The sequence below is a fragment of the Girardinichthys multiradiatus genome, chromosome 5 (assembly GCF_021462225.1).
Source record: "Girardinichthys multiradiatus isolate DD_20200921_A chromosome 5, DD_fGirMul_XY1, whole genome shotgun sequence".
Lineage (NCBI taxonomy): Eukaryota > Metazoa > Chordata > Actinopteri > Cyprinodontiformes > Goodeidae > Girardinichthys > Girardinichthys multiradiatus.
In genome coordinates this window covers 48732343-48759423 of record NC_061798.1, presented here as the reverse complement: position 1 = coordinate 48759423, position 27081 = coordinate 48732343, and the positions used below count along the sequence as shown (strand labels likewise).

General features: G+C 40.6%; 1 protein-coding gene across 4 annotated transcripts in view; it reads right to left on the bottom strand.

Moving 5' to 3' along the window:
* The window catches only part of lef1 (lymphoid enhancer-binding factor 1), a 61191-nt gene extending 48216 nt beyond the window's left edge, over positions 1-12975 (bottom strand). For 2 of the 4 annotated variants that reach the window (XM_047365242.1, XM_047365243.1), the window contains exons 1-3: positions 12037-12975; positions 10341-10407; positions 9220-9347 (exon numbers count right to left, since the gene is read on the bottom strand). In XM_047365242.1, coding sequence (XP_047221198.1) covers positions 9220-9347; positions 10341-10407; positions 12037-12237 — 396 coding nt within the window. In that variant the 5' untranslated portion in view covers positions 12238-12975. The remainder of the gene's footprint in view (positions 1-9219; positions 9348-10340; positions 10408-12036) is intronic. The other 2 variants (XM_047365245.1, XM_047365244.1) reach the window with 2 other exon arrangements.
* Between the last annotated feature and the right edge of the window lie 14106 nt (positions 12976-27081).

The window sequence follows — 27081 nt, the reverse complement described above, 5'->3', positions numbered from 1 at the left end:
AGAGCAGCATTCAGCTCCGCCGTGTCTCCTCTGTGACTCAGGGGCCAGCCATAGTAAATTGGGCGCCTGGGGCGGGAGCCTCGACCGAGCTCGCATTTCAGAGCCGGGCCCAGGAGGGTGTGAGGCACAGAGATATGGCACTGGAGATGGAGATGGTGGTGGGGGGACGGGAAACACTGCGGAGGTGACATTACGCACATGCTCCAACACAAAGGGGACCTGGCTCGTTAGCACTCTAACTAGCAAGCTCCATGGCAATCAGTGCTCTCCAGTCCCATCACAAATATGGCTACATCTGCAAGTGTAATCACTCTGTTGTGCTCAGATTTTCTGCTCTGCTGGGCAGCGGCGTGGCAGCCCGCTTTTCAGCACCTCTCCCCCTCGGTGCCCCCCTCACCTCTTCCCCGGCCAGCTCTTCTGCTGCTGGTCAGGCCGGTGCAGCTCACAGATTACAGAGCCCCGGTCGCTCAGGTAACAAGAGTCACTAATCTGGTCGGGGTTGAATTACACATAATTGCCTCGGCACCGTGATTGATTTCAGCCCTGGAAAGAAGACGACGGTGCCCCCCCTCCCTTCTCTGCCTCTCTCCAGCGCTCACGAGCGGCAGCCAAGACTCTCCATCTAGTAGGAGGCAGGAGGCTTTGAAGAGATCAAAGCCAAGGCCGGGAGCAGTTGCGCGCCCAGGGAATACGGGAGAGAGGCTCTCTGCTCCTCAGCCCTATTTTCTAGCGTCATGTTGGATTGCAGCTGTATTGCATTTCGCCAGTTTTCTTAATGCTCTTGGTTTTTACTTTGACATCAGTGATCCCCCTCGGTTTCTTCAAAAACAAGAAGGGAGGAGTGAAAAAAAAAATAAAAGTGGGAGAAAGGAGGAAATAAAGGAGAAGGAGGTAAATGGATCCAAAAACAGATTTTTTTACATTTTCACAACTCTGTAGTTGGACAGTTCAAAGGAGAGGAGGAGGAAAAAATGTAGCATTTGTTTTTAATTCCACCGCCGATATGAAAGGAGCGACAAACTTTTATGGCTTTCCCAAAAATTAAAGACAGGCTTTTTTTCTCTGCAGTCAAAGAACGGCGTGTTTTTTTTTTTTTTATTCCCAAGACCACACAAAACGAACTGATAGATAAAGCCTCTCCTCTTTGTCCTCCCGCCGAAGACTCAGCGGTGGAGTGAACCTCTCACACACACCCGACACACACATGCAAGTGTGTGCCGACAAAGAAAGTGGTTTGATGTTCGGCACAAGAACACAGAAGGAGGCATGAAGAAAAGGCGAGAGCCGTATCCATGTATTCATTTAATGGCTCTGCTAATAAAGCCTGGTGGCAAGAAGGCACCCTTTGTACTGTAACTGTGCAGGCCCTATACCCACCTCCTACACTGGGGACCATTAATATTTCAGCACTGTCAGATACACATTGCATGTGAGCGTCTTTAGCGCTCACACCCACAGCAGAAAGAAATAATGAGCTTCTAAAAAATATGAAACAGCAAAAAGAAATGAAGGCCGGAGCGAGAGAGACGGAGCGGATTCATACAACAGAGCGGCTATTGATCATCGCTCCGTCTCTGAGCGGGACAAAGTGAGGGTTGTTTGAGCTCCTCTGAAGTCTGGACACAGCTGGCAGCATTTGTATCCATGTTTCTACCCCTGTGAGCCCATTGTTCCCCTCGCTTGCAGCTCCCTGCTTGGAACTGCCCCCTCATCTCTTTATAGACCTACGAGCCATCAGGATGAAGTCAAAAACGCTTTTCACGATTTTACTCATTTTCCAGCTGCATCAGAGAACAGTGCAGAACTGTGGTCAGCCTTCAGGGACAAGTTTCAATCTCTGCTTGCGCACTAAACTATTGACATAAGGTCGAGCTGCTTTCTAAAAATTTATTTTAAGCTATTAAAACGGTTTTATACAGATTTCTCAGATCACCTTTGACATAAAGTCATCCTTCCCATCCTCCATATAGTTATTTCAAGCTGTCAGTCAGCTGTGTACTGAGGGCAATAGAGGAGAACCCCCCCCTGCAGTTTTAATACTATTAAAAAATTGGCTTATGGGACATTCTTGAAACTCCCAGGTGGAATTATAACAAGAAACCATGAAACTGGAATTCTGATGGAAAGGTAGGAACTTCAGAATTCAATATAGCCTGCCCACAATGTCGTCCAAGTTGCAGGTCTAAGCTATTTCTTTTGGCAGACTGAACTCATTAAATGAGTTTCCCACGCAGTGCTGTCCAACCCGTCTGTCTGCAAGCATGTTCCTTCTGTGTATAAATGAATATAAAGGAAAACAAAACGCATTTTTGTCAACTCAGATTGCTGATGACACCAGAGCAAATCATAGATCCCAACAGTTTTTCTGACTTGGAACTACAACGTTTTTAACTCGGGTCTGACATTACCCCCAGATCCAAACTGACTTCTAAGACGAGTCAAATGCAGCTTTGGAGAAAAGAGCACCATCCATCACATTTCCTAAATGAACATCATTTTAAAACAAATGTTTGCAAATAAATGTTTCTGGTGGTTAAACACTCAAGAAAGATTAGTCTGAACCACTGATATGGAGGCCTCCCAACTTTAAAATCAAAACTATATTTAAAACTTTACCTTCTAAGTCCTTGGATTGTGAATCAGAAGCAAACTTGCACCAGAACCTTTCAGAAAACATCTCCAGCCTAAAAGTCTTCTGGCCGACTGAAATGACTGAACAGGCAAGGTTGAAAAGCTAAAGTGCACAACATTTTTTAATGGTGCTTTTAACACACATTGGATGCATTTTGCTGAAATCTTTGAGAAAAAGCAGATTACTGAAGGTCTTGTGTGGATGGTTTGATTTAGCACCACAGAACAAGCTCAAAACGGATTTCTGGGCGCAGCGACTGAGTGCAGGCCAATGAGCAGACTCCGTCGGTGTAGGTGGCCCAGTTTTAGATAATGTGTGTTGCCCTTTACTCTTCTGATTTAAAAAGTGACAGCATCATAATAGTCAACTTATACTTTGACCCACCTTTGGTGAAAAAAGAACAAATCACTGAACTTTAGCCATGGGTTGTGAAAACTGAAATGTAGGTGGAACATTATCAATTCAATTGGTGATTTATGAACCACCAGTAATGACAGGATGGTTTCATGGACATTTGACAGAACTTTTTTGTGAAGAGACAGCAGACAGTGGTGACTCAGTGTGGTGCTGGAGTTAGCAATCATGCTGTATAACTAAAACCAACGAATAATGGCATGAAAGATGATGTTGGCTGCACAGGAGCGCAGTGTGTAATGCAACTGCTTTACAGCAAAAAGGTCTTGAATTATGGATGGATGGATGGATGGATGGATGGATGGATGGATGGATGGGCTCTATAAGGTCCTCATACATCACAGTGTGCAACAGTCCCATACACATATAATAATATTACAATGGACCCAAGAGAAATTTGATGAAAAAAATAACAAAGAACATGCATAAACAGCCTTCCAGTCTCCCTTTTTTATCCTTCTTTACAGGAAGTCCCCACCCCCTCTAATCAACCAGAACTGGGCATCAGGGACAACGGTGGCGAGGCGTTGACCCCTAGAGACCAGCAGCAGGCTTCTGGTGAAGAGTGAAGCCCTGTGGACAGCTGCCGAGCCCTCCAGATCTGCTGTCTGTCCCCAGGTGGTGCTCCGTCCAGTTCAGCTGGCGTTTCGGATACGAAGGAAGTGTCATCGTCTGCTAGATGTCTGCTTTCTCAGAGCCAACACGTGTCCAAAATAAACATGATTCAGGGTGAGTCATGTGCGGGCCTGCATGCGATGCTCACGGGCTATTGCCTTTCCCAAACATGTAGAAACTCAGTTTCAGGGCTTTCAACACTGGAGCTGAAATATTGTTAACAGATGTCTTTCGTCTGTTTCTTTAGCTTTATACCAAATGTAACAAAAGGTGATGAGTTGAACTGCTTGGATTTCTGTCACCCTTAAACGTTGAAAGCAATAAAAACAGAAATAATCTTTAAATGAAAAAAAATACATAAAAAATTAAGATGCATCAACAAAACCTTCATCCGTGATTGTCATCTCCTCTTACAGCACAGAACCACTGAGCTCCATTTACCAGGATGAAAACACTGATAAGGTGATTACAACCACATGGTGTCATTTGCACTGTGCATGCAGAGGAAACGTGTCAGCCAGCATCACCAGACATTGCAGGAAACTCTGGCGTTAATGGGGCTGTTTAAAAAACTCCACAGCAGCAGCAGCAGCAGCAGCAGCTCTACACAAAGCCTGGCTGTGTTTTTTCCTGTGTGGGGTCATCACTGTACAAACACACATAATTCACCGTGTGGGATCTGCACCACAGATGACACTCATACGTGCGTCACTGTGCACATTTGGTCTATTTAGAATAAAACGAGGCAGTTGTACTTGCATCTTTTGACAGTTTCTTATTCTCTTATATATTTTTTTAATAGGTTTAGATGATAAGTTGTGCTGAGAACAAAATGCTTGCAGGAATTGCAGCTGCTTAAAAGCCCAGCCCTAAAAAAAAAAAAGCAAAAGCAGCAAAAGGTGGTCAGAGCTGCCATCGAGAAAGTGATGCATGGACATGGAAGGCTGCTGGGAGACGCAGTGTTCTCTCTAACAGGGATCTTCCATGGTTGCACTAAGGGCATGAGCCCAGGACACACATGCCACTAAGGGACACCGGAGCGGTCCGACCAAATCCCGTTAGGTAAGCCCGGGTTAGCGATTCCACGCTGCGAGACACTAGCTAGTAGATCCGTCACGTTCCCACTACATCAAAGGAAACCAAGTGCTGCAGCCCCATCACTCCCTCCTCCTCATCCTCGCCATGAGGATCTGCAACTGAGGATCCAAAGGGAATAAAAAAAAAGTACTGCAATGAAGACATAGCACTGAGTCCTTACCATCATAAAATAAAAAAAACAGCAGTAATTCCATCTTCAAGCTGTTTTCCAAGATTCACAGACTGTTCTTCCACAGCAGGACATCAAAAACATCCTCACAGTCAGGTGGAAACAATGTTCTGCATCTCCACACCAACATTTCAAAACTAACCATTGTTTGTAGTGTTTTTATCTCATCAAACTTGAGTTTGATGAAAACAGTTAGATGTCAGGGTCTCAATCCTTTAGGGCATAAATCCACACTTACGCTGGAGCGTAAAGCAAGAGTTTTTTGTACTTTTAATTAAAAGTGAGATGTTTGTGTGACATCCGCTGAGAACAGATGTTGAGGTGACTGAAAAAGGAGAACAGTCTTGATTTGGAAGCCGTCATTTCTGAGTTTATTCCTAGTGTTTGGACGACGGATTTAATGCGAAGACAAAAAAACTCCTGAAAAGCAGTGACCTCATCCTCTTATCAAACAGGGAGGAAATATGATGTGGTTCAGATCAAAACTCTCCAAACATGACATCAAAAGAGTTTAAACTTTATCTGAACAATCTTAAATGGCTGGGAGCCAACCAATATTAACATGCTTCTAGTTATTTAATATGAAAGAAGAGGCTTTTTTCGAATCAAGCAAGTTAGTCCTTGAACTGGAATCAACAGATCTAAATAATTTTATCTCATCCAGGTGGGTAGGGGTGTAAGGATGCATTCAGCTCACAATACACAATAATCATTAAATTTAAGTTACACTAAGTATCACTAAGTTTAAGTTACAATGTTAAAGGAAAATAACGCAGTGGCATTGCTTCACTGTGTGTTTAACACTGAAGGAAACATAATTTGATCACCTCATTAGAGCCACAGCATTAGCACCACTGCTACAGTATTTACACAACAGCAATTACCCCATTTCAAACAATATTTAATCTCTTGCAACACTATGCAAACGCTATGTCTGCACTGATGAAGATTCACTCAACACGGCATGCAGGATGCTTGAAGCTGAAAGTAAAGTAGACCTCATTCCTACTGCAAACGAACACAGTTTTCTGCACCCTTGATCCCAACAGACCTGCACTATGTAGAACTGAAGCAGACCTGAAGTGGCGCACATACTTCAAAGACATGACAGGATCTGATGCTCCACAGTATCCAAAATCCAATTTTTCAATACACCAGCATGACAACACAAAGTCTGACAACAGCTTCAGTATCAATAGAAGATTCATCCTGTTTGTTCCACAAACAGGATGAACTGTGTTTTAAAGAATCTATAAGCAATGTTAAATACTTAAATTCAGATTTGACCAGTACAACTGTGACAATCACAATTTGTTTCCTTCTACTGGGTATCTAAATTGCTGTAATTTAGCCAAATAAAAGGCCTACATTTAGTTTAGATGTGAAGTTCTGTGAAAATGTAATATAGCGCGATCTTATTACTTCCCTACATCAGTGGCATGACATTGCGTTGATTCATTTAGAAGCAACGCAGCACACACATCTCAGCCTGGTGCATGCAATCGCACAAAGAATATTTGTTACATTCGATCCCTACTTCCATTCAGCAGAGGGGCATAAATGTTTCAATGATTTATGTAAAGTTCCTGGACAGAAAATGAGTAGATAAAGACACGTTCTAAAGCAGGCCAGAACAAAGCAATGCCACAATTGCTGGTATTGAGGACCTTCAGAAGCCAGAAGCTCTGGAAGACCATTTTGAAAATGTTTCTGGATTCTGGTAATCTACAGCAGCAGCAGTGAAAGTATGGAAAGACAAAGTCATATAATGGTATGCTTTGCATTGTTTGATTGTGTCCTAAAAGGCACCACTAGGTGTTCAAACATTAATATCTCAGTAACATTCATTCTTTTTCCTTTTATTTTGCATCAGGTTAAGGTAAATTTAACTTAACCGAACCAAACATAAGCTGTTTTTATTACAAGATTGACACCTTGTCTTAACTTTAAGAAGTGAATGTTTGTATAATGGTCAATATTTTTTGGCATAAAGCAGCACTTTATTACCAACCTTTGTGGCAGAGTCAGCTCATTAAGCTGAGAGTCCCAAAAATCTGCTGACAATCAGCAAAACCTAACATCTTCATCGTGAGAGGACTCCGGCATGTGCAGGAATGTCATGGTCAGTGGAAATCAATCTAAACTGCTGGGATAGGGGTGGGGAAAGGGGCTGAGGATGGAAGAGAATGAAAGAGAGAATGTGGCTTTGATCTCAGTGAAAACTGATCCCAGGCCTGCAGATACTGAGGCTGCGGTGGCCGGCAGCAGAGGAGGCGAGCTGACATCAGTGAGAAAGCCAGGATTCTTCCACCGAGCCTAGACTCGACTTGTTATTGGATCAGCAAGAGAAATGCGTATAAAATGACTGCCGTTTCGCTGGAGACAGGGTGGAGGGGGGCTAACCACAGTAAAAGAAAAGGTTTTAGAGGTTTGGGCAGAAGGTTTGCCTCCTAACTGCCTGGTTTTACACATCTGCACTGAGGGGTAATTTCCTCTCGCACACTCAGCTGGTCTCCATACAGAGGTTTATGAGTTCTTCGGTGCCATGGATTAACACAGACCAGAGAACAAACCACCCGAGCAGAAATCTGAACATCAGAACCAAATTCCAGAGGTGTTGTATTTGTAAACGAAACAGGAAACTGCTTGAATTAATCCCATTTTCTCCACACAGTCATACTTTCTTTTACTTCTGCAACTATTTCAAAGAAGAAACGATGCAATTTTAACATCATCCCATGATAGAGTTGCGTGTGAAAGAAGATCCTTTACACTCAGCATGTGGCCTCTACCCCCGACAATCACATCTGCTTCCCAAAAACAGACTCTCACAACAACACGGAGCTCACACTTCACAACCTTCCGCTGCTCAAACCAACTCCCTGGACGTGCAAAATTCACAACAAGAAGGGCCCTTTTTGTTCTTCCTAACCAGGTGGGAGCATTTCCTGCGTCAGGCACCCAGAGATGGACAGCTTGTCTTCCCAGAACTGACACAGACCAAACTGGATTAGGGTGGACAGCTGCTGCTCATTTCTGCATTTCATGGTGGAGAAATTTACAAAAGGGACAGACACAGGAAGTGGCCATCAAGAGACTAGCAATCTAACAGGTTGCAATCAAGCTTGGTCTTAATCAGGGCCACAGCCTGCAGCCTGCAGAGCTGCAGTGTGCCTCTGTCCTGCACTAACAGGAGAACAGTCCGACAATAAGACAGCTAACCGGTCTTTACACAAGGACTACAGTGGACGAAGAGAAGGGGACAAAGAAAACAATATAGTAAATTAAAAAATGAAATAAATTAAATCAAAAATAAAATATAGGCAATTTGTTATGTTTTATTTTTCAATTTCTTTCTTTTCCATAGAAAGAAGTCCTTCCTTATTAAGTCCAAGATATCTTTGTTGTTTTTATTTCAACAGTCTAAAAGGTCTGACTCTGAACTATTCACCCCCCTCCCGTCCTTTTTTCTAGAAGTTTCTGCAACAAGTCTCTGAACGGACAGAGGACACATGTCAACAGGACTAAATAGGACTAAACAGTGAAACGTAAGGCAACACGGTGGCAAAAGTTCATGCAAATGGTTAGTTTAACCTGAAATGTCCTAAAGTCCTTGTTTACTGATCAGGACAGAGTTTTGTTGGCAGAGTCGTTTCTAAACACGGAACTAAGCATGTCGCCTGTCATGCTTCATATGTACCTTGACCCCAAACCTACAGTTTATATTCAGTCTCCTGATGAAATGATTGTTTGCCGATTAAAACTAAGATTCAAACCTGAAAAGCTCTAAAAGTAAACCGGGTGCTGTTTGATTGGTTCTTTTAGACGCTAGTTTTATAATGATCCAGCATGTCTCATTACCAGAACATGGAGAATCTGTGTAGAGAAGCAAATTGCTTTTCTTTTTCTAGTTTAACTGCAAACGTTTACGAGCCGCTAAACTACGACAATAACTACATTAATAACAATGATCATCTGCAGAATTAAATCTAATTTCTACTGGTCCAATCAACATCCTTGTTCCTCTATGCCTCCTACTGTAGCCATGGATGATAAACCAACTGTTACTGAAAAGTTGAGTTAAGACTGGTTTTAATGTCTTCAGATGGAAAAATTATTCTTTGCATGTTTCAATGAAAACAGATGCATTTTATCTGCAAAGTAACCTCAGTTTGGTGGCCACTTTGCAGGAACCATCTGGTTCTTCTGACGCCTGGTTTGATTTAATCTATTTTTTTCTGCAGTTTCAGGTTCAGTTCTAACCCAAAAGCAGAACCAAGCAGGTACTCACCGTTCTGGCCATAGGCGGTGACAGGGAGCCGTTGTTCATGTAGGAGTCGTTGTTCATGTTGCCCATCATGATGTAGCCTGGATAGGCCTGGTATGGGTGGCCTTTACTGTACAAGTCTGCGTGCTTTCCTGGTCAAAACACAGCAAAACCAGAGTAAATCTGTGCATCTTTGGAGGAAGAACACTGGATTCATTCAGTGCCGGAATTGAAACCGATTCATTCCAAATGGATTTTATTGAACAAAGCTGCTCTGAAGTTCACCTGGTCTGAGATGCTGTAATGATATCACTGTCTGTGGCTTTAACCCTTCGACCCATTCTGCCTCGGCCTTTTGTTCGCCTCCTTTCTTCCCGTCAAAGAGAGGAGGGCAGCATTATACCGGGGAACAATGGAGCCCCTCTGTGCCAATTAGCACCAATTAGAAGAACATACACACTGTGTCAAAATTGGAGACGCCCCAACTGTTTCTCTGCGCCTTTGACCTGAGAGGGAGAGCTTCATTCAAGAGGCCTCAATGCAGCAGCATTCAGCTGCTGCAGCATGTAATAAGGCCCGGTGAGGAGGGAGGCCGGGCTCCTGGTATACAGGCTGATGGCAACATGGATGTGAAGAAGGCCAGTGTTTGGTTTTGAGGGGGTACACATTCAGGGAGTGAAAGAGGAACAAAGAGGAGGCACACTTCTCCTGAAGAGCCCCAACAATGACCTGCAGGCGCGGGGTCAAACTACAATAACCAGGGAGCAAGGAGTCCCGAGGGGGGCAGCAACATGTTGCATGTGACAGCTCAAACCCTGCAGCTGATGGTCAATCAGGATAATGTCCTGAAATTTACATTTTCAGGACATCAAGTAATGGAAACAGGTGAAAATACTTTGATATTTGACCTCGTTTTCTTGTGTTTCTTGTTTTTCATATTTCTGAAGGCGCCCTCATCTTTGATGAAGGTAACGGTTGGCTGTGTGTATGGAGGCACAGCATGTCCAGACTAGACTTGGATCGGCAGGATCAAAATAAGACGGGAAAAAAGGCACCTTTACCTTTACTAAAGCCACATCTGCGGTGCTTCACAGACAAAAATAGCACAGATTTAACAAGCTGCAGCTTCAGGCTGCGTCACTTACCATCATCAGGATGGTCTCTGTGTTTTTCATGGTATGAATCTGGCGCTATTTGGGACTGTCTAGCTGCCTGAAAGAAAAAACAGAAACGAATCAGTCAGGAAGGTCTTAAAATTCACAGTTACACACTCTGAGACATACATGGCCATCGGACACTCTCTCACACACACACACACACACACACACACACACACACACACACACATGCAGTGCACTAACTCCAAAGGGGAGATGGAGCAGCCTCCATCTAAGCTTCACAGGAACCACTTAATTAAGCTTCATGTCCTTAAGGAGCTTACAAATTAACTTCTTTTCAGTACCACTGGTCCACTCTCATCTTCATCTTAGGGTTCAAGCCTCCTCTCAGGTTATTACAAACCGAAAAAATGTTGATGGTCGAAATTTAAGATCTCTACGCAGATGAGGCTCTTCGAAAAAACAATCATCTCCACTCGGAGCTTCTTTTTTCTCCATCTTTTAAAATCCAAATACAGAAAAGGTTTATTTTTTCTCCTATTTTCTTGGACTTCAGATCCCCTCCGGAGGACTTCAGAGTAAGTAAGGAAACTTCATTAACATTCAGCCTCTGTCCCACGTTTCTCGAGGACATTTGGTGACGAACGTGCAGTTTTGTGCAGGTGGGAGCCAAACAAAAACCCAAACTTTGTCTGCCAAGAAGAGGGTGAAAAGCTGCAGAAAAGCTGTCTGACATTTAAATTTCCATACGGAGATGACAGAATACACTGCATAAAATGAAACATTTACAGATATAGAAAATCATATTTGATGAAGCAATATAATGGACACTTAAAATGCTTTTTTAATCAATTTAACAAATTTATACATTAAATCATTTCTTCTCCTGATCCCACTTAGCAATAATTTCAACCGGATCAGGTTACAAAAGTGTTTTAACATGATCTGTAGGCTTTATTTACAGGGTGAAAATAAAACGTTATTTGAATTAGAAAAAATATAAGATCACTTCCAGCTGTCATTATTAGGATGAATAAATGGTTTTAATTCAATTTGTGTGCAGAGGATGCACCACTCCAATCTGCTGGTGGCAGGCTTACAAGGCCCCAAATCTTCCATCTCAAAATGTATTTTAGATTTTCTTTAATGCAGTTTTTAATATGCATTTACATTCAGACTTTCTGGCTAAGTCTGTTTGGGTGTTCTTAATAAATGGGGGCATCTTTAAGGTTTCTGCAGATGGACTTTAAATTTGGATATTACTGCATTCAAATAGGAACGAGATTGTGCGTTATTGTTGTACCGAGGATGCATCAGTAAAAACAGGCTGCTAAATAGGCCCCAATCCTTAAGTGTCAAACGTATTTTAGATTTTCCTTCATGGATTTTTTATACGGATTTTTAGGGCGATTTTACTGCTGAAGGGTTACAGATCAGCAGTGGTTATTATATGGGAGCATCGTTGGGTTTTCTGGAGGTAAAACTTGAAATGTGCATGTTATCAGTGCCTTCTAGTGAACTGGTTTTGGGCCTGACTCAGCTGCTAAATATCAATGTTAAAATGCCAACAAAAACTAAGTAGAGGAAACAGTTTGAGGCTTTTCTGGATTTCTCGGTTTTAAAGGGTAAAATATGATAAAAAGCTACTCAGAAGCCTGCTGGAGATAAATAACGAAGTTTAAAAGCAGCAGCTGCACTCTGAATCAGCACCATCATGACTCACATCGTGGCTGTTGCTGTTGGGGCTGATCTCCGACTCGTGGACCAGGGAGGACTTGATGTCCGCCAGGTCCCCCTCCTCCTCCGAGTGGCTGAGCTCGGCGAAGATCTGCTCTTTCTGCGGGTCCCCCTCGTCTTTGAACGGAATCATTTCATCCGTGGCGCAGAGCTCCGGGTCTCCGCCGCCGCCCGACAGCTGAGGCATGGTTCGGGGTTTCAGGTTCGGGGTTTCTGGCTCGCACGGCTGCGGGAAGGTTAACTCCCACCAAGATCCGAGCAGAACCGAGTTGGGAGAAAGCTGCGTGGAAACGCAGCGCCGCCGGTGGGTCTTCACGCTGAAGCAACAGGAGGAGCTTTTTGCGGGTTTTTCCTCCAAACTATTAAAAAAGCTTAAATCTCTGAGCCAGATGAGTGAGATCAGAATCCGGAGCACCGATTAAAGTCATGAGAAAAAAATAAAGAACAAGTTCAAATCTGTTTTAGTCTAAATGCATCTGTGGTCCTGTGAAAACGAGTCAATGAATAAAAAAGTACATTTATAAAAGTAAAAATATGTCCTTGGTGATCCAGTGGAGATGAAGCTTCAGTGTTAAAAAGTAGGCTGGGAAAATCAAAACACCGTGTGGAGGTGAGAAGGTAACTGATGGATGCGCAACTGCTGCAAAACGCAGTTCTAACAAGAAGCGACAATAAGCTGCCTACAAATACATCCTCAAAGCTGCTCAGATGAGGACAGATGAAGGCAAAAAGTCCTAAAACAGCCAAAGAAACCCAGAAAGACAGAGTGGAAGAGGCGCAATGGACCGACTTGCCACCGCTCCCGCAGAGCTTCCACAGCCTAATGATACCAGCGTGTGTGTGTGTGTGTTGATAATGTAGCTGCGCTCCTTCCTCCTCCTCCTCCTTTTCTCTCCCCCTTCAGTCACTGGGAGGAAGGAGAGATGAAAGGAAAGCCCAGGCTCTGATTGACACTCCTCCTGAGAGAGAGATTTAGCTCCCAACAAATGGGGAAACAGGAGGAGAAGCAGGAGCAGCAACAGTGAGGCTGTCGGACGCTGCCTGCGAGCAACTTCCTTAAAGTCATCAGGAAAAATCAAAGTTACTGTTAAAAAAAATGTGGTTTGTTACAAGTACAAGTAGTGGAATTTCTGTATGTAATTCCATTTATTTTTTAGCTTAAATTAATGCTATTTCTTTTTATTTTTGAGTAAAACAAGTGGAATTTTTCGTATCCAAATACAAGAAATGCCAGTAGATATATTTTTAAAATAATTGTTAAAAAGCGCTAGCTGTAGAATAAATGATTAAACTTAAATGCATAAATAATAAAAATAAAGGCAAAGGAATTTGAAAAGGCTGTGTTATTCTTTTTTTTTCTTTTTTTTTTTTTTGTAGGATAATTATTCAGAGTTATTTTATTACTCAGTTATGAAAAACTGATTAAATTCAGCATTGCCTTTGTAACAGAAAATAATTTTTCAATTTTAAGATATAGGCCTAATCAAAAGACATTATTTCAAAAATTGGTTATTAAAAAACGAGATAATCTGAAATATATAATTTCAAATTAAATAAACAGCAACCATAAACAGACATTTAGAACGAAATTATTTTTGCTCTGATTAATATATTTTAGCCAAAAATTGCATTTTAATGCTTTAAATCTTAGCTTTGAGTGTGAAGTTTAAAAATTACCAAAAAAGCAAAATAATAAAAAGAACAGTCAAAACATAATTACAATAAAACAAAAAACAAAAAACATAATTTTTGTTCTGTTAGAAACTTTTTTCATATCACAACAAGCAGTAAAACAATTAAGAGAGAAGAACAAGTTGGCCTGTTTCATTGCTGAATGTTTTCGTACAGATGAAGGAAAAGACGAACAGCAATAAAAAGCGGTGGAAGGGGCTTGTTTTCTGTCTGAGCGACGAGAAGTTGCGTGAGAATCCAAGTTGGGATATGGAGGCAGATCTTTATAAAGCGCGGGGGTGGGGTTAGCGGGGCGGAGCCGCGGCTGGCTTTGATCTGGCGGCGGCTGGCTCTTTCATCCCCAGCTACCCCCCCTCCTCCCCTCGCTCTCCCCCTTTCTCCCTTTGTATGACTACATTTGGGCCGAGTGTGGATCCGAGCCAACGTTTCCACGTGTGCGTTCATCCCAGCTGAGAGAGAGAGAGAGAGAGAGAGAGAAGTGGGTTCTCTTCCGGGTAAGGAGACGGCGAGGAAGAAAAAAAAAAAGAAAAAAAGATCAAAGGCTTTTGGGTTTGGGATTCAAAGCGCGAGACTGGCTGCATTCCAGAGTATAGCGGAAAGCGCGTGCTCCTCCACGCGCGAACAGATTCAGTCCTGAAAAAAGAGGAAGACAGAGAGAGAGAGAGAGAGGCAGCTAATTAGACAGATTTCACACAGGCAGATAGAACAACTGAACCTTTCATTTAAAGACCCCCTCAACATTATACAGTCCTTGTTTCCAGCCAAAACCTGCAATGAAAAGGTTTTAAAAAACTCTGGCTGTTTTCCTTCCCACCCTGTAGAAAAAAGTGCCGGTTCTACCTCATTACACTAGTTAATTTAATTATCCGGCACTTTTTTCTGGCACAGTTTACCTTCATTCACCTAACAGGAGCAACCTGCTTTTCTTAAGTTACCTTTGATATGGTTTTAAATCATAAAGCTGGGAGGAAGTGATGAGAATTCAACAGGGAAGGGATTTTAGGTCGCATTAAGGCCTGCCAGGATGGAGAAGACGGGCCTGCTGGGCCTGAGCAAAGCTGGGATCCAAAACAAGCAGATTATATAGATCATAAGCTTAAATTATTCACCTTATTTCTTTTTCTTTCTTTCTTTGGTTCTTTCTTGGAGAATCAATGTGAATTACAGTTTATCAATACAAAATGAACCCATGTGAGCCTTTATTATGTTTCATGTTTTTAACAGTTTATCAGTTTTTGAACCTATTCAGAAGAATAGTAATAGTCAGCCCAATGTTGTTGAGTACCCCAAGCAAATCTAATTGGGGGGGCTGAAATTAAAAAAAGTTAAACTCCTATTATTTAAATGGCTTACACACAGAGCAATATATGTCAAGTGTTTCTGTTGATTTTGATGATTACAGCTTGCAGCTTACAAAAATTCAAAATGTAATTTGTTAGACTGTAGAATATTACATGTTAACAATAAGAAATTATTTTTTTATGTCCTACATGATCATGGGGCCATTTATAGCTGCCCTCAGATAGTTATTGAGACCCTTCTCTAGGTAGGTAAGTCATTTCAAAAGAAACTGAATATTCACAGTGCTGTATCCATGCATACAAATGGAAAGTTGAGTGGAAGGAAAAAGTGGTATACAAAAAAGTGCACAGGCAATACGGACATCCTCTGCTTTTTCCTATTAGTCTGTTGTAACAAAGACTTTTCAGAGAAACTGGATTTGAGGTTTTTATAGCTGTAAGCTGCTCATCGAAATGAACAGAAATAAATGCTTTATATATGTTATTCATATATATCGCTCTGTGTGTAATAATATACAGTTTCACTTTTTCAATTGAGTTATTGAAATAGATTACCTTTTGGATGATATTGTAATTTATTGAGATGCTCTAGCAATGCAGGGGACGCTACGCAGTTGCAAAGTTTAGTTGTACCTCAGGCTGGATCTGGAAAAAAAGGCCCTTAAAATGAAAATATAAACAGCTTTAACCCTTATTTTAATACAATTAAATTTATTTATGTAGACCAAAAAATTAGAACAAATAACATCTCAGGGCAGTTATCATGCTCAAATTCATACTCAGTTACAAAGAATCTAAATTAAATTGAATTAGTCCAATCATATTGTCAGGTCCGTTACATGGAACCCAATTCAGTCCTCACTATCACAGTACAAGGTTAGTTAAATGATACTGCTAAATATATTTCTGCAAACATTAAAACAATTCTGGAGATTACACACAGTATTAACCTCTAAGAAGGTGAAAAGATGGTGGCTCAGTTGATAGAGCGAGTGCACCGTTTGCCAAGGCTGTAGTCCTCGACATGGTTGTCCTGGGTTTGGTTTCTGGTTTCGGGTCATTTCTTCACCCTCTCTCTTGTCTGATTACTGTACAATAAAGACCACTTGTGCCAAAAAATCTTAAAACAAGGTGAAATAATAATAATAATACTAGTTGAACTCCAGATTTTTTATATTTTTTATAATATTTAAGCACAAACACAGATACTGGATGTAATTTATGTCTGATGGTAGTGCGATGATAATAAACAGACATGGTAATGAAGGACAGGCGAGATAGAAAAGTACAAAGTATTTTGGAAGGATTCATATCGGATTAAGGAACATTTTGGTTCTTTTTCTTTCCTTCTCAGGGCGGTGTGACTGACAGTCTCGCTTTAGGTCCAAACACATTTAACAGTTCTGGAACATACCGGGTATTGATAGGGGACATTTAGGCTAGTCTAGCAGTTCTGGTGAGAAATTAGTTGTAGATCGTTGCAAATTTTCTGGATGTTTGAAGAGGTTTGGATAATCGGAACTTCAGTTCTCAGGTATTATCCGGTTGTTAGTCATTGTAACAGGATGTTCGGTACTGTGCAAATATTTCAAACCAGCTAAATAAACTCTTGCTATCATTTATAGTGGTTTTGAGAGATGCTTCTCCAGATTATATGTTGTTCAAAAAACGGAAGAATGTTGAGGAATAGAAAACCAGGACCATCCTTTACAGTCTGTAAGAAATCTCCAAAATTTGGGAATCATCTGTTGCAACAAAAATCCTGTTTTCTTTCGGTCAAACTGATTATCTTTGTTATTTTTTGATGAAGTCACCTAAAGAAATGTGAACAAGCTCTGCCTTTGAGGCATTCTGCTAGTAACAACTCAGCCAACATTTGTGTTTCACCAAAAAAAAAGTATTTACCCCCTTACAGATTTCTTCAGTTTTTTTTTTTTGTGTGCTTTTTTTCACATAAATGTTTTAGATCATCAAACATATTTTAAAATCAGAATAAGATAATCAGAGTAATTACAAAATGCAGTAGTTTAAATAATTGGGGGGGGGGGGGCTATCGAAACCAGCCCGGAGGGAAAAAGAATAATGGTCCCCTAAACCTCTTAACTAGTTGTTCCACCTTTGGCAGCTATAGGTTGTATCAAGTGTCTGCAGGCAGGGCTTCCTCTGAAAGGTGGCATGAAGACGCATTTCTGTCAGTTAACATGGACACAACCAGAGAAGCTGAAGAGAAGATCGGATTCAGTAATTCACTCCTTCCAAAATTCACTTCATAGTCCAGCGACAAAAGAAATGCTTCTCAGTTTGCTTCGTTCCACCTTCTGACGAAGCTCCATCCCAGGAAGTGTGGAAACAACAAATGTAGAGAAGGAAATCTGTAAAAAGCAATAAAAAAAATACAAATCCTAAAACTGGCTCTCCAAACAAATTTTGACCAAATAAAATCTGAAAAAAAAGTAGGTTCAACCTTTCCATACAGATTGTAAATTACTCTTATTACCTTTTCTTTGATTGAAACGTTTTAAAAATTTACATTTTTGAATTGTGTTCTTCACTTGCAATAATATTGAAACAAATATCTCTCCATATATGATTAGGTCAGAAAGAAGAGATCATCTGGATTTTGCAATGCTTTACCGTTTGTTAAATGAATCTGCAGCAGTAAGCTTACCAGTTATAAATCTTCAGGATAAAGACAAGTTCTTGTGCAATAATTCTAGTGCAGAAACATGATGACAAGTTTGCAAATGACAGACTCTCTAATGAAGCAGTGCCAGAATCACCTGAGACACTTTCACTCAACATCAAACCAGATTCCTGAGCGAGTCTCTGTGCGTCACAGCTCTGGTTGTTAAAATCACCAGGAAAGAAGTTGCAGAATGGAGAGTAAAAGAGTAAAAAAAAAAAAAAAAAAACAGCCATATTTGCATTTTTCTTCTAATGACTTCATAAGAGTGACCCCTCTGGATCTCACATGAAAAGCAAGACTTCATGCTGTGCAGTGACCTGGATTCAGTTGTCTCTCACTTTAGATTTTCCATTTTGCATGTTGTATAAAGGAAGAGCATAATTTATCTCCAGCAGATTCAGAAGCTTTATCTCCCTGCTTTAAGACTGCTGGTCGATCTAAAGGATGAAATAAATACTTTATCAGTCAGTACTAGTGTGCATATTTTGTTTCCTGATGTTTTTCCTCCTCTTGTAACTTTGTAATAGAAAATCAGTTCATCCCACCGAATGAACTGTGTCAAACAAAATGGTCTTTGTTAAACAATGCTCAGTCAAGGTCCTCCTTAGATCTATTATTGTCTCATCTTTTCTCTGCTCTATTTTAATTGCAATGCACCATACTTCAAAGAGATATTACCCTAATTATCTCCTGTTTGCTCACTGTGCTGCAAATCTTTCTGAATGTTTCCTTGTGGGACAGGAGCCAGTTTAGTGGGATGGTTTATCAATACCAGTCAATAAAACCACTTTCCAGATGATCTCACTGTTAAAATGGTTTATTCACCATCTGCTCCACCTGCTACTTATTCATAAAAACACACCCTTGATGTAGAAATTACAGCCTTAGCGCTCGTAGCCATCCTCGACAAAACAACAGGAAACAAACATTAAATTATGATGAAAAGACTGCAATTAAACGTAGCAGCAGACACATTTATCACAGGTGCAAATCTGAAGCAGGGGAGGTCCAAGGTGAGGGATTATTGCTGCTGCTCTTTGAGTGGTGCAAGATGAGTTACCTTCTTGAAGGGGAGGAAAATGTCTCGGGGGCATGGGGGTAAGGGGGTTGGGGGTGTGATCTGTTGATTTATGACTCTGTTTATTTATATACTCTGTCTCACACTAACTATCATTCAAAAGAAATTGTCTCCTAGATGGAAAAACGTTGCACTTTTTCCACTTAGGTGTGTATTTGTACAAATTGTATCCTGAATTCAAATGATTTATTTCTGGCAAACATCCCAAAACCCTATTTTGTTTGTCTCTTAAGTAACTTGACATTTACTTGACATTTATTGAGAATTGGTGGTTCATAATGAGGTATAGAAGAACCTCATACTGAGACAAAGATCCTGCAACACAACCACCAAACTCTGAAGATTATTCTTGTACTTTACAAAGAAAACGTACCAATTAATACATTTTAAACTTAAAACTGTGTAATTTATCTATTCCATTAAATCAAATGTAATATTATTTTCATTCTCTGTAAGTAAACATTAAAGATTAGATCTATGGTCTGTGTTAAAATTCAAGCATGTATGAGAGGCCCCTGATGGTGCGGGGGCCCTAAGCCATTTGCAGTCATTTACAGATTTTTATTAGCAAAACATGTAAATAAAAGCCATAGATCATTTTCTTTTGATTTCACAATCATGGTCTACTTAATGTTGGTCTATAAAATAAATTAGCAATAAATTATATAGAAATGTGTGGTTTGAATGTGATCAAATGTGGAAATGTAAAAAGGGTATGAATACAATGTTTTTGTTTATTACAACAGCTGTTGAACCAGAGTCCTTCTCTGACAGTAAATTATATTTATACAGTAAATTAGGTTTACCAGAAGGTTGGATTTCTCTATATGCTGTATGAAAAATGTTGTCTAACTCGCTGTTTAACCACCAGAGATAAGAGGTGATTTGAGGCCTCTTGACTTTACTTTTCCCATATTCTGCGTGTTGCTGATGAAAAATACATAAAAGTCGAGTTAGAAATCACCTTTCCCTGCATTCACCAGAGACGAGCTGTAAAACAGAAAGCTTACATACTTCCATCGCTGCCACACAACGTGCAGAGGCAAAATCTTTATCTCTCCGACTCTCCACTGTCTCGGCACACAGTACTTTCATGCAACCCAGCGAGAAAATGAAAAGAAAAAAATGCTCCCGGGCTCATGATATGAAAACAGGCAGCTTGTTTCTGCTTTGTGTGAACCTGCATCAGTGTCCCATCATCAGACCAATGGACTAATGAGCAGATTAACACTTGGCTGACCCAGAAGCCTGAAGGGAAAATCTCCGATGGATTTTTATCTCCAAAACTTCCCCCAGCGTGAACAATGTCTTGGTTTTTCTTAGACTTTATTCATTGTGAACCACAACATACATGTATATTATATGCATGTTGACAGTATATTGTCCCCCAAAAACAACGTTTTGCATTATTTCAAAAGTATTTAACCATTTTTGAGACATTTTTTTATTAATTTGGTTTTGCAAATTACATACTTTTTAAATATCAACTGCAGATGAAAAGGTGCAAAATTCCAAATATTTGACCTCCAAAAAAGAGGAAAAGTTTTACCTTTGCAGTTTTTTCCATGTGATTTCACATATAAAAACATGAGTGTGAAGAATGAAATTCAGTCACTGACACCCAGAGTTAGAGCCCTGATTTCACCACCATGCACAGGAATGTGGTTGTGACACTTGTTGAACATTTAGCATTCTGATTTTGGTGAAAATAAATAAAACTGATACAAACATTGTCTCAGAGGGTGGTAACTGATCAAGCTGGAGAGGTGTAACAATCTTCCTTTTTCTTGCTCGGGCTCTCCACATGCCCAGCGGGTGACCCAGCTTCTTCGCCAGCTGTCTTTCAGCGTGTGCTATACGTTCTTCAGGTCTGAAGGGGAAGTTGCGCATTGTGCACACAGCCGCTCCTTTCATCCCACTGTGTTATTGGAGAAAGCACTGAGCGGTGTGTCATGACCCGCTGTGGAGAAGTCAGGGGTCAGAGCTGACCTGCTAAGAGGTCCTGGGGCCCCCAGTCCATTCTATAATCAAACACACAGCACACCTCGCTCACGCCACTCCTCTGTCTGGGCTCAGGCTCCATTTCTGGGTCGACCTGAGCTGCCGGAGATCAAACATGGAGCGGCAGCACCTCTGGCCCCGTGTTATCAGCTCGGGTGTCTCATCACATCAGCATGCAGGACTAAACAGTAAACAGCCTGCCATCATCGTCTCAGTGGCTGTTTGGGTGCAGGTTTGTGCACAGATCCACATGTAGGAGGAACATACACCACAAGGTTCAAAACTACATTCTATTTCTGGGTCCTGTGGAACACTGGGAATTATTTTTGCACACAAATTATTTAAAAAGCTCTAAAAATATGTTTTGTGCTTAAGATTCTATTTTAGTAGTTTTGACTTTGACTTGTCACGTTGGTTTAGAAAAATCATCAGTGTTATTGCTTCTTGATTTTCTTAATTTTATTGCAATGCTGATCAGTCCAACATGTGTGATTTTAAATGTATTTGAATTAAGTTAAATTTGAAATCATTTTACTTTGAAGACATTCCTATACTTTGTTAATATAGTCTTTATCAGTACTTTCCCAATTCAGTTTATTTATGTAGTACCAATTCACAACAAATGTTATAAGGGATTTTATAAAACCAGCTGTTTATATAGAAATATGTGGTCCATTCAGTCCAATCATATAGACTTCCACTTCTATCCTGGTTATAAAACAACGTAGTAAAATTCAGCTTGTTATGCCAGAACCACAGGCTGTTCAGTCTCTGTCTTTGGTATTTGGCTGCTTTCTCAGTAATCTTCTCTTCATTCCTAGTACCCCAGCATGATGACATGTTGACATGTTGGTGACATTAAGAAAAATGAAAAAGTCTCTGGTTTTTATTTAGCATGTGCCAGAGATGACTTGATATGAATACTTGTGACAATTAGTACTCTGTCTTTTCCTGTGACTTTGTCCAAGGTTGGAGCATACAGATGTAGCGATCTTTCTAGATCCACCAGACGCCTTTGTCCTTTATTATGCTCTCTTCTCTCCAGCTCAGCTCACAGGTTTTTTATATAGCATTTAGGTCTGAGGTTCTGTGCTGATTTTTCCAAATGTTGTGGATCATTATTCACCTGAAAGACCCAAATGTTCAGTTTTCTGGCACCAGCTTTTTACTCAAAAGATCCAGGTTCGAGGTTCCATTAACTCTAAAGAGTTCCTGGAACCTTTGGAAGAGAAACTGGCCCACAGCATGATAGATTCTCCACCATACCTAGTAGTGGGCCTAGTAGTGGGCCATTAAGGTGTTGTTCCAAATGTTCATCCTTTTTTTCACCTGGAGAGTTAGTCGCTGAAAAATTCAATTTGGTTCCAGTCAATGTCCCGGTAGAGTTAAGCAAACACCACATCGTTATGTTTGTGATGTTAGGACAGAAAAGGCTCATTCTTTGCTGCAGTTTATTAACAGGGATCTTTGGAGACTTTATCTCATCACTGAGTGGTGACGAGATAAATTCTTGTCCAAGCATGTTTGTAACAGCTCCAGTTGTTTTAAACTTTTCAATCATTGCTTTGCCTCTAGATATGAGCAGGTTTAGGCCAAGAGCTAATTTCTTTACTTAAGATGGGCACACACCTGGATTATTTGAATGACTTGTTCTCTAGTCTTTCCCATTTTTAAAAACAGGTGAAACATGTCTCTGTGTCGCATCGTATTTATTCCCCAAGAAAACAGGAAGTCATTAATGACTTAGATTTAGAAGAGTAAATTAAAAAATGTTTCAGTTACACTTATTTTGTTAGAGGTGACAATAATTATGGTACTGGTTTTTTAAAAACAATTATTTCTAAGCTGGGTGTTTGTCTCCAATGAATCTATCACTTAATTTCTAGATTTAAAAAAAAACTTTTCTGATGTGAGATTATACTGCTTAAAATCAGCAGATGAAATTATTTGAAGACTTTTTACATGTTTAACCAGAGGTGAGTGGAGGACACGATTTCCTGAAGCAGCTCCTTATCAATAGTTGTTTGTGGGCTTATTTTAAAGTGTTAAAGTGTTTCAGTATCTGACAGACAGCTTTCATGGCCCAAAGCTAAAGGTGGAGGGAAGGAGCAGGATGTTTTAACTCTGAATTTTAAGTGGGAAACGTCTTGATGTTGATTGATGTCTTCTCCTCTCATGCAGGAAAAGTCCAGGAGCTCTTCCAAGAGAGGGCTTCTAAACTCTTGCTGCCAAGTTGACAAGTTTAGTTTAGCATCTTGGCTCTGATTCCTTGCTTTATTTAAGAAGTATTAAACGTGTGCTTTTTTTTGTTGTTCCAAAGCAGGTAGCACTCGTGCAGAGAGCAGACATTTTCTGTTTTTCACTTCACTCTGGACTTTCCCCCAACATCTCCCAACATGAAGGACTTATTGCAAAAATTAGTGAGCGCTTCTTGGCGGGCCTGAGGCGAGGCAGAAACAAGAAGAGCCATGATTTTATGTGGACCAGACTGTAACATTTTTAATTACCTCATTATACCAGCAATAACTCATTTAACATTTATGCTAATTAAAAAGTGGATTTAGAAAATCTGCCACATCACGACTTCTGGCTTCATACACACAGAGATTGTAAAAGTTTCTGTGGGTCTGAATGAGTTTTGTTGAGGTTTTTGTTTGTATGGAAGACTTCATGCGACTGTGAATGAGCGGGTTATTGCTCCTGTCAGCCTGGCAGCGAAGATCAAAGCCAGGCTCCATCTCTGGGGAACTGCTCTTCATTTCTGGCTCCAATCTTAACTGGAAATGTCACATGTCCTCTTTCCAGGTCTTTAAAGCTACAACATGTGGTTGGAAAGAATCGTAGCTAGAATAAATATGTACTCTGACTCCAAAAAGTATTAACACCCCTTGCACTTCTCACATTTTGGTATTTTGGTTGGAATTCTATGATATAGATCAGCACAGTGTAAAGGATGATTGTGTAACTAATTGAATATATAAAATGTTTTTTCCCAAAACCTTTCCCAAATTAAAATCTGAAAAGTGTGCTGTGAATTTCTACTTGCTTCCCCTAAATAAAATCCAGTTTTATTAACTTCATTAGTAAATTGGGTCAACTTGTGGAAGATCAAGGAACACAGCAGGTCAGGGAGAAAGTTGTAGAGGATTTTAAAGCAGGGTTAGATTCCACAAGATCTCACGTTTTTATCATTGAAAGAAAGATTCCCTTGGTAGTCTGCAAATGGTCATTTATGGGACAAAGCAAACATGTGGATAAGGTGCTCTGCTCAAATGAGACCAAAATAGATGGCTTAGATGCTAAATGCTGCATGTGTCAAAAAACTAATATTTCACCCTTTACCCATCCCCACTATGAAACATGGTCATGGTAGCATTATGATGTGGAGATGGGTTTTTTTTCAGCAGGGATAAGGAAACTGCGTCAGCAGGAAATGGATGGAGCTACAGGTAAATAAAAAAATAAAATCAATTCAACAGTTTTGTCACTCATTTTACAAAGTGAAACTCATATACAGGTCCTTCTCAAAAAATTAGCATATTGTGATAAAGTTCATTATTTTCCATAATGTCATGATGAAAATTTAACATTCATATATTTTAGATTCATTGCACACTAACTGAAATATTTCAGGTCTTTTATTGTCTTAATACAGATGATTTTGGCATACAGCTCATGAAAACCCAAAATTCCTATCTCACAAAATTAGCATATTATTAAAAGGGTATCTAAACGAGCTATGAACCTAATCATCTGAATCAACGAGTTAACTCTAAACACCTGCAAAAGATTCCTGAGGCCTTTAAAACTCCCAGCCTGGTTTATCACTCAAAACCTCAATCATGGGTAAGACTGCCGACCTGACTGCTGTCCAGAAGGCCACTATTGACACCCTCAAGCAAGAGGGTAAGACACAGAAAGACATTTCTGAACGAATAGGCTGTTCCCAGAGTGCTGTATCAAGGCACCTTAGTGGGAAGTCTGTGGGAAGGAAAAAGTGTGGCAGAAAACGCTGCACAACGAGAAGAGGTGACCGGACCCTGAGGAAGATTGTGGAGAAGGGCCGATTCCAGACCTTGGGGGACCTGCGGAAGCAGTGGACTGAGTCTGGAGTAGAAACATCCAGAGCCACCGTGCACAGGCGTGTGCAGGAAATGGGCTACAGGTGCCACATTCCCCAGACCTGGGCTACAGAGAAGCAGCACTGGACTGTTGCTCAGTGGTCCAAAGTACTTTTTTCGGATGAAAGCAAATTCTGCATGTCATTCGGAAATCAAGGTGCCAGAGTCTAGAGGAAGACTGGAGAGAAGGAAATGCCAAAATGCCAGAAGTCCAGTGTCAAGTACCCACGGTCAGTGATGGTCTGGGGTGCCGTGTCAGCTGCTGGTGTTGGTCCACTGTGTTTTATCAAGGGCAGGGTCAATGCAGCTAGCTATCAGGAGATTTTGGAGCACTTCATGCTTCCATCTGCTGAAAAGCTTTATGGAGATGAAGATTTCATTTTTCAGCACGACCTGGCACCTGCTCACAGTGCCAAAACCACTGGTAAATGGTTTACTGACCATGGTATCACTGTGCTCAATTGGCCTGCCAACTCTCCTGACCTGAACCCCATAGAGAATCTGTGGGATATTGTGAAGAGAACGTTGAGAGACTCAAGACCCAACACTCTGGATGAGCTAAAGGCCGCTATCGAAACATCCTGGGCCTCCATAAGACCTCAGCAGTGCCACAGGCTGATTGCCTCCATGCCACGCCGCATTGAAGCAGTCATTTCTGCAAAAGGATTCCCGACCAAGTATTGAGTGCATAACTGTACATGATTATTTGAAGGTTGACGTTTTTTGTATTAAAAACACTTTTCTTTTATTAGTCGGATGAAATATGCTAATTTTGTGAGATAGGAATTTTGGGTTTTCATGAGCTGTATGCCAAAATCATCCGTATTAAGACAATAAAAGACCTGAAATATTTCAGTTAGTGTGCAATGAATCTAAAATATATGAATGTTAAATTTTCATCATGACATTATAGAAAATAATGAACTTTATCACAATATGCTAATTTTTTGTGAAGGACCTGTAGTTTAATTACATGTCGAGTCAAATATTTCAGGCTTTTTTCTTATAAACACATGTAGCCTAGCACCACACTAGTCAGAGTCAGGTAAAAAAAAAAAAACACAAGAAACATGTCTTATACCAACACTGAGGCAGCTAACAAGTTATACTCTATCTAAAATGGTGGGTCAACTTGAAAAGACCTGAAATTGCTAACGTTAGCCAGGCAGTTGGGCAGACATCACAATGTGCTATTCCATTATGTCTGGGTACCCTGCTGCATGGTGGTGGAACCAACAAGACTCATCCTTTGCCGTCAGATCCCGCGTTCTTATATTGATGCGTTCAAGGTTTTTCCTACACCAGCGAATGTGTGTTCTCTGCTAGAGGAGACACCATCTGTCCAGAACACTCACACAGACTGCTGAAAAAGAAGAAATCATTTTACTCAGCAAGAACTGTTTTGGATTTTATGCTGTACCTGCTGCTAATCTGGACTGGGTTGTACAAGTTGTTCTTTTTTGTTTGATATTCTGCACCAGGTTAGCCCATCAAGTGGAGCTCAGTAACAAGTTTAAATACCTGCAGCATCAGACACTGGATTTGTGCAAATGTGTTTACTGAAGTTTTCAGTAATAAAGCTCTCTTGGTAAAGTGTTCCCCTGTGAGAAGAAACATTTAAATTCAAGTTCATCGGTTTGATATTCATAAAAAGTTAATCACTAAAATTCATCCATGCTCAGACTATTTCATCCAGGAATTCTGGTTAGCTAGCTCATTTAAACCATTAAAAGTTTTTTCACTCTGCCTCTTAAAAGAGTCGGAATCGAGAATCTATTGGGACCGGACTCAACACTGTCACCATGTTCGAAATAGCTCGGACCCACATACAGAGAACACTCAGGAGACGGAAGTAAAATAAAAATTGTTTATTGAAGATATAGTCAGGAACGGAACAGAAGAAATATCTCACTGTAAGGAGAGAAGTGAAGAGAATGGATGAGTACAGGTACGGAGGGAAAAACGAAACTAAGAGAAAATAGTTATCTTGATACTGAGATTGGCTTACTGAGTTATGGTGGTCAGCTCTCCAGGAGGAATGAGATTCAGGATCCAGGTCTTAAGCAGGGATATCCATAGAGAGTTCACTTGGTGCTGTTCTGTGGAGCTCAGGTTACAGTAAACAAGTTCGATGTACAGTGACTTACGTTGG